This window comes from Nyctereutes procyonoides, unplaced genomic scaffold, assembly GCF_905146905.1.
Source record: "Nyctereutes procyonoides isolate TBG_1078 unplaced genomic scaffold, NYPRO_anot_genome, whole genome shotgun sequence".
Taxonomy (NCBI): domain Eukaryota; kingdom Metazoa; phylum Chordata; class Mammalia; order Carnivora; family Canidae; genus Nyctereutes; species Nyctereutes procyonoides.
Window position 1 is genome coordinate 22,253,016 of NW_026575132.1, and position 12,964 is coordinate 22,265,979.

Sequence of the window (12,964 nt, forward strand, 5' to 3'; positions counted from 1 at the left end):
ATTATGTTGTGCTCGGTAAGTTGAAGCCATGGTTTTTCATACCCAGTTTTATTTCTTATCAGAATATTTCCACTTGAAGGAATTATGTCTCCTGTCAGCATCTTGAAGATAGTTGTCTTTCCTGCTCCATTCACCCCAAGAAGGCCAAAGCACTGGTTTGGGAGAGCAAAAAAAAAAAAAAAAAAAAAAGATATAAATCTTAATCCAAACCAAAGAGATGTTACTATTATGTCCTGTTCCTCTTTCTCTCTGGGTGAAATAAATTACAAAGAAAAATAAATCATTGGAATTATTCATAGATACTGTAGTATTCTATTGACATTTGATAAAACTTTCTCTTTTAAAACAAATGGTTACTTACATATCTTTTTTTTCCTTTAACCATCTGAACATTTGTATGTATACATAGGACTTATTTTACATATTATCTTATATTATCTCTGTGACATGATAAAACATCCCACAAGTAAGATATGCTAACTTGACAAAGTAATTATATTTATAGATTTCACATTATTTACACAAAATCACAACTTTACTGGATAAGCCGCTGAAGGAATAATTTCTTTATGCTGTTGAATAGATTTGATGCATTTGGTTTGCAGCTCTGCTCCCAAAACTAAGGGAAATGCTGGGCAGCCCGGGTGGCTCAGCGGTTTAGCGCCACCTTCAGTCCAGGGTGTGATCCTGGAGACCTGGGATGGAGTCCCACGTCGGGCTCCCTGCATGGAGTCTTTCTCCCTCTGCCTCTCTCTCTCTCTCTCTCTCTTTCTCTCTGTGTCTCTATGAATAAATAAATCTTAAAAAACAAAGCAAAACACAACTAAGGGAAATGCTCACATTCTCTTTCACCTTTCTTTTAATTTATAATTTTTTAATTTTTATTTATTTATGATAGTCACACAGAGAGAGAGAGAAAGGCAGAGACACAGGCAGAGGGAGAAGCAGGCTCCATGCACCGGGAGCCCGACGTGGGATTCGATCCCGGGTCTCCAGGATTGCGCCCTGGGCCAAAGGCAGGCGCCAAACCGCTGCGCCACCCAGGGATCCCTTTTTTTTTTTTTTTAAATTTATAATTTTTTTAATTTTTATTTATGATAGTCACACAGAGAGAGAGAGAAAGGCAGAGACACAGGCAGAGGGAGAAGCAGTCTCTTTCACCTTTCAACGCTGCCTTAATATTTCTTTTTTTTTGTTTTTAAAGATTTATTTATTAGACAGAGAGTGCTTGAGTGCACACATGAGTGGGGGAAGGGGGAAAGGAAGAGGGAGAAGCTAAAGCAGACTCCACGCAGAGCACCGAATCCAGCTCGGGGCTCGATCCCATGACTCTGAGATTATGACCTGAGCTGAAATCAAGAGTCAGATGCTTAACTGAGTCACCCAGCTGCCCCAATATTTCTTCCATAAAAACAACAAGAATAACTACAGGTACAGTTCTAGGACCTCACTTCTGACCACTGGTCTCTTTATGATGTCTTTCACAGATGGCTGAAAACTAAAAGTTGAAGAGAGCACCCTGCACAGGCATCTTGACCAGAAGTCCACCCCAGCGAGGACAACAGCTTGGCAAGGGGCTCAGGACTGGGGGTGTGGTAAGTCCTCTCTGTTAAGAGGGAAGATTTAGAGGGTAAATAACACATGGACGTGTATAAATTTTAAATACAGCATACATCAAGATATTCAGGAGTTGACATCCATATTTCTAGAAAAAATATAGGAAAAGATAAAGATTTTTATCACTTAGCACGCCAATATAAAGGACTGTTGACAACGAAGCAGTGCTCCTCACCTCCCCAGCGGGTATCCCGATGCTGATGTTGTTTACAGCGATAATCTTTTTGTGGATCAGCTGATAGGTTTTTGTGAGCCGATGGAGCTGGACCAGGTCAAATTCACCTGCACCATTCTCCACTCTGAGTCTCTCAGCCCTCACATCTTCATCTTCGTCTATTGTCTCCATTACAGGCGAAGAATTAAATTTTCTGAAGAAGAGTCTAAAATATGGGCCCAGTGATTTTGCATCAGTAATATTGAATTGGCACCACTCAATTTTGACATGTTTTAATGGGTTCTCACTTCACCAAAAGTGTGTAATCACACACTAGGTTTGTTTTAAATTTGTTATGTATAATGCTACTTAAATAAGTTAAAAATTAGTACGAATGCCCTTCACCATATTCAATATGGTATCTGGAAAACAGCTTCTGCTTTCCATGCCTTAAATGCTTTCAGATCCATTGTAATAATTCAGTTAGTTTGGGTTTGAAAGTTACTTCCTAAAGGAGAGACCAGAGTCATTAGGTCATTAGTAAGCAACACTTAGAAGTCCATGATCAATGAGCATCTTTAAAAAAAAATCCTTTCCTTTTTATTTCTTTTTTAATCATCAATGACATGAATGTTCCTCTATGTTCTGTTTACTGTGAATGTCTTACCAAGGATCTAGCCAATATATTAAGGTTATCAGTCCTGAGAACTAAGTCTCAAAGCTACCTCAGTATCTTGCCTAACATACACTAAAGCAAACCAAACCAAATTTAAAACCCAACAAATCAATTCAGGTCTTCCTCCCAATGCCCCTGTTTCTTTTAATGATATCCCCAGAGATTCCAACTGTGAAGTATTCTTTGAATCTTCCCCATTCCAAACTCTGCTCATGTAGTCAGTCTCCTAGCACTGGAAATGCCTTGTAACACCCAGTCATCAATCATGTTCTGTCTATTTCTATTATCATCAGAGGCTTTCACTCTTTCTCACCTAAATTCTTCAGGAATCTCAAATTGCTCCAGTATCTCTGACTCTTCCATTCTAATCTGTAGGACCTTCACAGAATCACATTCCCTAAAGCACCATTTGATCAGGTTGCTTTCTGGTCAAAACCTTTATTGGACTACTATTTGTTGAATAAAGTCCAAATCATCTCTTTAACTAAGTATAGACCCCATAGTCTTCCAGCCATGTGCTGGAGCTCCTACTATTTTATTACATTTATTCTATGTTCTAATCACATTGTATTTATTACTCACTTATCAAATACAATCCAAGTTTTTTTGCTAGATCTTTGCTTTTGTCATTCTTTTCATTATTTTTAATTTATATTTTATTTTTCCATAGGTGATGCCTGTGTCTTATGTATTAAAAAGGCACTAAAGAATATATAGTGAGAAGTAAGTTTCCTTCAATTCTATACAGTTCTCTTCAGTAGGGCACCCATAATTAGAGACAGTCTATGCATATGGATATATAAATTATAGTTCTTTTAACTCAAATGGTAATATACATTACACAAAGTTCTGAAACTTGCATTTTTCATTTAATAAAAATCAGTAGTAACCCCAAATATTACATATAGAACTGTATGGGTCTAATGACTGCATAGTGTTTCACTTATGAAAAAATCATATAATTTATTGAACCCCTCTTTACATGCTAGACATTTAGGTTGTTTCATTCTTTTGCTATTAAGAATGGTTGCTATGATGGATGACTTTACAGATACATAATTCTGCAAATATGTGAACATATTTATAGGAAAAACTCCTAGAAATGGAATAGCTGGGTAAATGGTATATGTATTTCTTTTTATTTATGATTGTTTTCACTCAATCTCCTTCTCCTAAACCCACTGCTAATATTATACTTAGTTTTCTCCCCCATTTCTACTTTCTTTCCATCCTCTTAAACTCAACTCAAACACTACATCTTTTGTTTATGTATTTTCTCTGTACCACTGAATTTTAATTTCTTTAAGGCTAACAATTGAGCTTATTTAATTTTATTCTCTCATTCTACAATAATACTTACACTTGGTAAGGTTTGATAACTATTTTCTGAATGAAATGAATAATAAATTACACTACAATTTTTAAAAGTTTTTTGAGTACAACATTTCCATTTTACTAAAGGAAAGATGACTAGGGACCCCTTCCTAAATATTTTGAATTGGGTTCTCTCGTGGATGTCAAATGCTATGCTTTCATTTTATTTACCTGAGTTTCTTTATTAGCCATTCATTGATTAAGAGCCGCAAGAAAAAGAACATGGTGCCCTGAGAAACCAAAGCCACGAACATTGCACCTAGTTTATCCATCTCAAAGGTTTCACTCGGGTACTCCACTCCATATGCTTTTAAGAAGTCTAGGACCGACTGCTGTTGAGAAAGTTCAATCAAACCATAGCCAAAGCAGAATTGTGGAAAAATCAGGAAAATGCGCTTGAGGGTTTCAGAAATAAGTTCTAAAGTCTGAAATGAGAGAGAAAAAAAACAAAGTTGTTAGACTTCCAACAAATTGACAAAAAAGTAAAATTAGATGTGGACAAATATTAAAACTTGAGAAATTCATCTAGATTGGCAATTATTTCTCATGTATGTTGAATTTACACGTATTTACTATAACCAAACAGTAGAGATTTATGACTAAAATACAAGCAGAAAAGGATTATCTTTTTCTTGAGATGATGTATGATTAGGCCAAATCCTGGCAGCAGAATCACTTCTAGTCCTGCCTGACATCCCAGGAGTGCAGAAATAGCCAAGGTGTTGGAATCTGATGCAGGTTATTGGTCATGCCTGAGTAGAGGAGGTAGTTGGTAAGGTCAAGTTTTAGAACCTTAGATAACTCTACTTGAAGAGGGACTAAAATGGTGAAATGAGATGAAAAGAGAGACAACCTATCTCAATGAGGAGCAAATGGCTCATTTTCGTGTTATTCACACTTGGGCCAACCACTTGCAACTCATGAATTGTCTTCTTTCTCCTGGAGTATGCTCATGTATTCCTCAGTTCAGTTCATTTCCTCTCTATTCTTTCCCATTCAATTGCCTAGTACTGTTAGTGCTTCCCTTCCCACTAATTATAGTTGTCAGCTCTGAATGGAAAGTGATGCTTACAATGAAGTAGACTCCAATACATGATTGAAAGGGAATGAATTAGGTTTGTTCTCTGTGAACGTTCAAAAAAGTCTTAACCCACAGTCATAGAACTAAGCCATTGTCCTTGTTACTATCATACAATAACAATTGGTTAATTAGTAAAAAGTTTAGCCGACCAATTCGCTGCATGATTTTTATAGTGTCATACTATATATTCGATTTAACCTCCACTACCCCACTTAAACCCTATCAAATGTTGGTAGTTTTGACACTGGGTAAATATAATCATAGGCATTAACCCAGATGGAGCCTAAAAAGAATTTCAAAAAACTGTAGCTTCTCTTCTACTACATTTAATAGAATTAAATGAAATTCCTTTTTTCTATTAGATAATGTGAAATACAGAAAAATCTTTTCACCTTGAACATGTTGAAATGTTTAATACATTTATTGAGGTTTAGCAGACTAATAATGGACCTTACCGGATCATTAGGCTTTTCCTTGGAAAGAAAGTACACCACTGACAAGGAAACAATGGAATTGATGCCAAAAAAAAGGTTGATGCAGACGTAAGTGATGAAAGCCATTCCGGTTTCATGGAAGAGCCCAGCCAGCAAGTACATCCAAGAAAATGTGGCATACCTGCATGTTAATAATACTGAGGATTAAATTTATGCCTTCATTATTATTCTTTCACAAACAAACAAATAAAACCTTTGATAGGGTTTTGAAAATAAACATTAGGGATAATTGCTAGAGCTCTTATAGTTAGATCTCTTTTTTACAACATTTTTTGACAAATCCTTTGGATTTTTTAAAGTGATAGTAAGAAGCCTCTCTTTTACGGAAATTTGAGTAATTCTATATCATCACAGCTACAAAGTGATTCCTTCTAGAGATTGTTTCATCCTACCCAGGGAAGTTTTTGTTTGTTTGTTTTCTCAGAAATAAGATTTAATCAATATAAATCTTATAATTTAATGCTGAGGAAAAATAATGACATTATTGTAAGCTAGCTAAGCAGACAGGGATTGCTCAGAAGCTGGATGTCCTGCTCTGAGCAAACATTAGAGCAGCCTTTCTGGTTATGAAGAAGAACTAGAGACAAAATCATCCTTCATCAGCTATATTGTGAAGCCAATGGATACTACCCAAGCATTTAGGCAGACAGAACTGCTATGCTGAGCACTGATTATATCAACCTGTACTACCTGCATTGCCCTCTAATGCAGACATAATACTGTGTGTGTTAGATATCTATAAAAATATAAATAAAGGGGATCTCTGGGTGGCTCAGCAGTTAAGCGCCTGCCTTTGGCCCAGGGAGTGATCCTGGAGTCCTGGGATTGAGTCCCATATTGGGCTCCCTGCATGGGGCCTGTTTCTCCCTCTGCCTGTGTCTCTGCCTCTCTCTCTCTCTTTCTCTCTCTGTGTCTCTCATGAATGAGTAAATAAAATCTTTAAAAATAAAATAAAATAAAATATACATGGTACACATACCTCCTGCTACATATACTCATGATTTGTCAATACATAAATCCTTACATGTACACACATTTTGCTGACCATTCTAAAACATCCATTTTTATGTAAATTAAATTACATATGTAATTGCTAAGCATGACACTTGATACTTTGTAAGTACTTATTAATGTTAGATATTACTATTAATGACAATGGCATTCATTTTCAGAAGTATTGTATTTTACAAACTGTGGACTAGCACGTGTAATGTACTGTTAGTCATCATTCATGGCTTCTGAAACCCCAAGATAATGGTAAATTACCTAATGAGATTTAGGTTCTGTGCCTAGGAACACTTAATTCTGTTCATTCTTTCACAGCAGCTTACCCAAACAGCAGAAGTAGGAGAGATACAGCACCGAGGTTGTTTCCACTGTAGAAGGCAGGTAACTTGAAAATTGCAATGACACCAATTGAAAATGCTACAGGCACCAAGTAGAAGGCCTGGGGGAGGGGAGCATGTAAAACAAGGCTTAATATATGGCAAATATTTTCCCAAAAACATCAATAGCCCATCTAGTTAAAACTATAATAAGTTGACCTTGATATATGTTAAGGAATGAGTTTTTGTATATGTTCCCATTCCTTGCAATGTTCAGCTTATTTTACACTGATTTCACTCTAGATTTTGTCTCCTGAAATATAAGGTCAAGCCAGGTTCCATCTTTATAAATGTACATGGAGTCCCTGGTGTTCATGCCTCCAGGCTTTGAGACTGGGGATCATTCAGTGACAGAGGTGCAGTAAGAAAGATAAGACAGTCGGGTGTCTTGGTATTAGATTCGGTCCTCAAAGTATTGATTTCATTTTGAATGCTGGAACACTCTCAGGTGGTTGATTTCTAAGGCTTGGTTATCAGTGTGAGCCACTCTGTGTAAAACAGCAGGGCAGTGGGTTCTGCACATTCTTGGAATCAGAGGTATATGAACAAAGAACTCAGTGTTTTATTGACAAACAGAAATATTAAACGCTGTGCAGGTTGCAGCAAGATGCACACTATGAAGGAGATGACAATTTAATTTGGGTGTGTGTGTGTGGGAATCTCCTAAATTGGAAGAAGCACCAGACAGATGACAAAATCTAAGTAGTAAGGAGCTCTTCACAGAAATGTGTACTTTAAGCTTTCTTGGCTCCTATTAGTCCAGAGGAGTCATTACCAATTCTTTTAGATTTGACTTCTTCAACAAATGCATTTCAGACCCCACTGGATACATTAACAAAGTGGATATGCAGTTAATTACTCTCCAGCTCTTCAAGCCAATGATCTATACAGCAACTCAGACAATTTTGCCATAATCACCAGGCAAATGCATACCACATCCTGGGCTTTTTGCCAATACGGGTACATTTGGAGTCAACAAAACCATTTGGACTTTGGGACCATTTTATGCAACTGAGAGAGCTGTCAATGAAGTTCATCCTGTATTGTCCCAGCTAATTTTCTCTAATATGTCACTCATCAGGGAATGCTACTTCAAAGTTTTTACTATTGGTTGATTAAATTTTTAGAAGCTTGATTATCTGGGACCATTGGACAAGGCTATTTTGCTAACTTCTATTTCTCCAGAGTAGTGGCTCTCAAACTTTAGTATGCATAAAATCACTTCAAGGATTTTGTTAAAAACGCATATCCTGGCTCCACTCCCAAGATATAGAACTAGTAGGTCTGGAGTGGGGCCCAGGAATCTGCATTTCAATAAATGTCCTGGGGAATTTGATATAGATGGTCCTTAGACCATTGATATGAGGAGAGGTGGATCTTTCCTCTAACTATGGAATTGACTGTAACATTGATGCAAATTATTTTTTCCTTAATTTGCTGATTTGTAATAATCTGAACAAAATAGGGCAAATAAAACTAATGTATTCTTTTTTAAAGATTTATTTATTTATTATTTATTTATTTATTTATTTATTTATTTATTTATTTTGAGAGAGAGAGAGAGAGAGAGTATGAGTGAGTGGAGGAGGGAGGGAGAGAGGGAATCTTTTTTTTTAAATTTTTTTTTTAAATTTATTTATGATAGGCACACAGTGAGAGAGAGAGAGAGAGAGAGAGAGAGAGGCAGAGACACAGGCAGAGGGAGAAGCAGGCTCCATGCACCGGGAGCCCGACGTGGGATTCGATCCCGGGTCTCCAGGATCGCGCCCCGGGCCAAAGGCAGGCGCCAAACCGCTGCGCCACCCAGGGATCCTGAGAGAGGGAATCTTAAGCGGACTCCTCTCTGAGTGTGGAGCCTGACATGGGGCTCCATCTCACAACCCTCAAAATCATGACCTGAGCTGAAACTAAGAGGTGGACACTCAACCAACTGCGCCACGCAGGTGCCCCTAAAACTGATATCTTCTCCCCAAATCAATCCTGTGTTTCCTGCAATGATACAAGCTACTCACCATGTCATAAATAAAGTTTGTGACCCAGTAGCATGTCACACCGATGCCTGAAATGTGCTGCAGCTGCTTGGCTTTGGTCTGATGCTCCCTTACAACATAGGTGACAAAGCTGGCAGTAGTGACAGAGTAGCCCATCAGGATGGAGAGTGCCACTAAAATATCGATTAAGCTGCTCATTCTGTAGTGAGCAATAGGAAGAGGAAAGCATACATAAGTTTTTGGAACTCTTTTCCTTTCAGAAAGATTCATGACCAAAACCATCAACGAAACAGCTAAGACTTGGTTGGCTCTGACACAAATAAGTCTTCCTGCAAGGCAGCCAGATAATATCCTCTACATGACTCGGCTATGACCCTGGATAAATATAGCTCTAGTGCATCTAAATTGACTAGGGATATTTGATATATACATATAAAAGAAACAACAACAAACCTCGGTCTCTATGAGTTACTGAGTGTATGCAAGGCATATACGGTTCTGAGCACAGAAATAGTACTTAAATGCTATGCAAGGAAATTGAAATGATAAAGCACTTATGCACTTGACTTATAAAAGCAGCAGATTCTGATTCTATAGTCGGCAAGCTCACTTGGCAACTTCACTGTACAGACTCTCAGAAACTTCCTTTTATCCCAGTGACTTATATTAACAGCTCTCCTAGATTGACATTCATTCAGATACAACTGTGATTTCCAATTATAGTACTTTATACAGAGGCTTGACTATGCCAAGGAGTAAGGAGTCATGCCAGATATTTCTACTTACGTGGCTTGTTCTTGGTCTTGCACTCCTGGATAAGGATGGCTATACATGATGATGCCTGAAAGGAGAGACAGCTCTTTTCATTAGTAGATATTCAGAAATACCAATTTTTCGATGGCTAATACATAATATTTCCTCCTTATGCTATAATTTTACTTTGGGGATACTATTTGAAAGGAAAATTATCCAACCCCCTCCCCAATCTCATCAATGCCATAAAGTTAGTGTCACTCACATAAAGAGAAAACAAATCTTTTTCACATTGTGTATGGAATTTTGGAGAAAGAGGCAAGAAATTTCCCCTTCTTATATAGCATTTCCCCTCTATTACATTTTTGTTTTCCATTTTGTTCTCTCCACCTAATCATGTTTGTAATTTTTTTTAAGATTTTATTTATTTATTTGAGAGAGCACACACACAGGGAGAGGGGAGAAGCAGACTCCATGCTGAGCACAGAACCTGATGTGGGGCTTGATCTCAGGACCCTGAGATCATGACCTGAACTGAAGGCAGACACCCAACCGGTTGAGCCACCGAAGTGCCACAAGTTGGCATTTCAGTAGCACTTACTGTATTAGTATTTAGACCAATTATATGAGAAGCATCTAAAGAACATTAGCCACCCCCATCCCTCTTTATTGTCTTTTGTTGGGAAAATACTGTAGCCCTAGAAGATTCCTCCTTTTTCACTACTTCCAAGATAACAATTGTTCCAGAACTCTATCAGGGTAAGGCTTGGGGGTTTCAGCCATCCCTGAGGGATTTTCATGGAGACATAAATCTCCAAGAGAATTCAGAGAAACTAGCTGTCTCTGAAAAACTAGTCACTTAAATCCAATACAATTCTAAGTTATTGGGATGTCCCATAGTCAGTTATAGTTTCTGTGTTAGAAGCAAGGTTCTTTCCTCCACTTATCAGAGGATGCTGATAGCTATAGTTAGCCATAGTCAAAATAGGTGGCTGGCAGCAGTTTCCCAAGAGACCACAGTGTGAAAGCAAAGTCTATACAGTCTGAGTAACTTTGGGTAAGAATGGGAGAGGATGACAATGAGGCTAACCCTTAAACATCTTTTTTTTATAGAGTTCTAAGCTGAGCAAGAACTTTCTCACTGCTCATTTAGTATATGTTTATTATGTCAGGATATTAAGACCCTTCACAGCAGCCAAATATAAATTATTCTAAAGTTATATTCTTCCCATTAACTCGAATTTATAATTTTTATTAAGTAGAATGTAATATATTTTGAGGTTGAATTCTGAAATTTTTACATGTTAAAAATATACAATTAGAGCAAAACAAACTAACAACAATCAATGTGGTGTATAACTTTAATCACATCATTGGGGGAATGTACTTTCCCTATCTTTTGTGTAAATTAATGGTCGGTCTCTCTCTCTCTCTCTCTCTTTTTTTTTTTTTTTTTTTTTTTTACTGAGATTCTGTTTTCCTTGGGGCCTTACTTAAACCTTATTGCTGAATTATAATATAGGCAGGGGGAAAACATTTCTTTTTTTCTGCTTTGTATTTCAGAATCAAGAACTACTCTATATCACTAGGGGAATCTTTGCAAATGCATTTACTCCACTCTGAAAAATACTGCTGAACCAATTGTTTTATACATATTTTTAGCAGAAAGATCAAGTAAATGCATTAGGCATAAGGATGTATATGGAAATCTTCTCTGGGTTCTATAGCATCCAGTATAATGTCTTGAGTACAGTGATCAGTCAATGAATACTTATTAAGTCAACCTGAATCTTAAAATTCTAATGATTTCCCCCCATATGCAATTACATTAAAAGTAATACATTATCTGTTTCTGTTGTCTCTGTAGTTGTCAAACTAAAATGAGATGCTTCCCATTGATCACTGGTACTAATGCAATAAAGGGACAGAACGAACATGTCGGTGGAGGGACAATGTGTCAGTATGTTTGGAAAAGAGCCTAGTTGTAGAATATTTGTTAGACCTATATCGCTTGAGAAAAACAGACTTTTCATGTTAAATTAACCACTAGAGGGAACTCCATGAAAATAATAGATATTGACATGGCAAAGGAAAACTAATTAAAAGATATTTACTAGCATGTTAGAATTCAAAGAAAATCAATTTTACAGCTAAAACAAAGTACCAATTCATGCAGAATTCAACAAACATGTCTTTAAAACAGCTAGTGTTGTAGGGGGCGGGGGGTGGCATGAGAGTAATTGAGTTGATTTTTAAAGACCATATTACCATGGCAGACCCCTTACATGGGTTACAAAACAATAAAAGTATTTTAGTGTAACATGATTTCTTCTTTGAAGAAAATCAAACTCCTTCCTGAGAAAGTGAAAAGCTACCACCTTCATGAGTTTACACAAGAGAAGTTAATACAAATAGCTATATAATTCAAACTAAGCCTTATTTTTAAACCTAAAATACAAATTTCCTTTTAGGACCAATACAAAGTTTATGTTCGAGAATTCTTAATTCTTTAAATTCTGTAACTTAAAAAATATAGTGGTGGAGCCACAATAAGCCTGTTAGAATCCAGAGTGATTCGGATTGCTTCGGTCTTGGCAAAGAATACTACTAATAATTATATGAAACCTGTACACAGGTTTCAAAAGCTGAGTCTTCAAAATTGGCATTGGTCTCTTGTTCTCACCTACCTCACATTTCTAGCACTCATACTTTCATTATCTGTCACAGAAACGAACATCCTTTGTTCTGATGAAGACATCCTACGAAAAGTCAAGTGTTCAATTGTATTTCAAACCAGGTTATGTTAAACCTGTCTGGGTTCAGTCACTACTGAATTTAATTGGCCTCTTTTGACTATGCTCTTTATTGATGCTCCAGATCTAAGGACCGTTTATTAGTCTTGTTCTTTTCTTCATGGTCCCTCCCGCTAGGAAAATGCCAAAGCAATTGAGAAAAAATACTCTTCTCTCTAAAATGAAGACCGAGATTCTCTTGCTATAATGGAGGATTTGACTCTATAATTACTTCTAGAAATACCACTTCTACAAGTACCAGAACATCCAGCACACACTATTTTGCACCCCAGAAAGGAGATGAAGGAAAAACAGAGGTTGGCATTTCTGGAAGATATGTTGTGTCTTGTCTCCTATTTAATAGGCTGTTAGTCTGTTTATTAGGCTAGAAACTCAGTCTTGGCCAGGAAATAGCTTACTCATTCTTCTCCATCTTTATTATTATTAATTTTTAGGATCGGTATGAAAAATATTTTGAGCAGGCTTAAGAAGATGAAATGGTTTGATGAACAGTAATCAAATTAGAAAAAAATAAATCAGTCTCTTTCAAATCCCAAGCCCTGTTTTGAAAACTAGGTGGATGCCTCCTGGGAAATTCAACTGAAGGAAACCTGGCTGAGTCCAGAGAAATATTAGAAAAATGATGA

General features: G+C 36.9%; 1 protein-coding gene across 3 annotated transcripts in view; it reads right to left on the reverse strand.

Annotated features, from left to right (window-relative positions):
- The window catches only part of ABCA12 (ATP binding cassette subfamily A member 12), a 168,089-nt gene that overhangs the window by 12,612 nt on the left and 142,513 nt on the right, over positions 1 to 12,964 (reverse strand). For all 3 annotated transcript variants that reach the window (XM_055345352.1, XM_055345351.1, XM_055345353.1), the window contains 7 exons: positions 9,559 to 9,613; positions 8,794 to 8,971; positions 6,728 to 6,843; positions 5,358 to 5,517; positions 3,993 to 4,246; positions 1,793 to 1,997; positions 43 to 152 (listed from right to left, as the gene is read on the reverse strand). In XM_055345352.1, the coding sequence (XP_055201327.1) occupies positions 43 to 152; positions 1,793 to 1,997; positions 3,993 to 4,246; positions 5,358 to 5,517; positions 6,728 to 6,843; positions 8,794 to 8,971; positions 9,559 to 9,613 (1,078 nt within the window). The remainder of the gene's footprint in view (positions 1 to 42; positions 153 to 1,792; positions 1,998 to 3,992; positions 4,247 to 5,357; positions 5,518 to 6,727; positions 6,844 to 8,793; positions 8,972 to 9,558; positions 9,614 to 12,964) is intronic.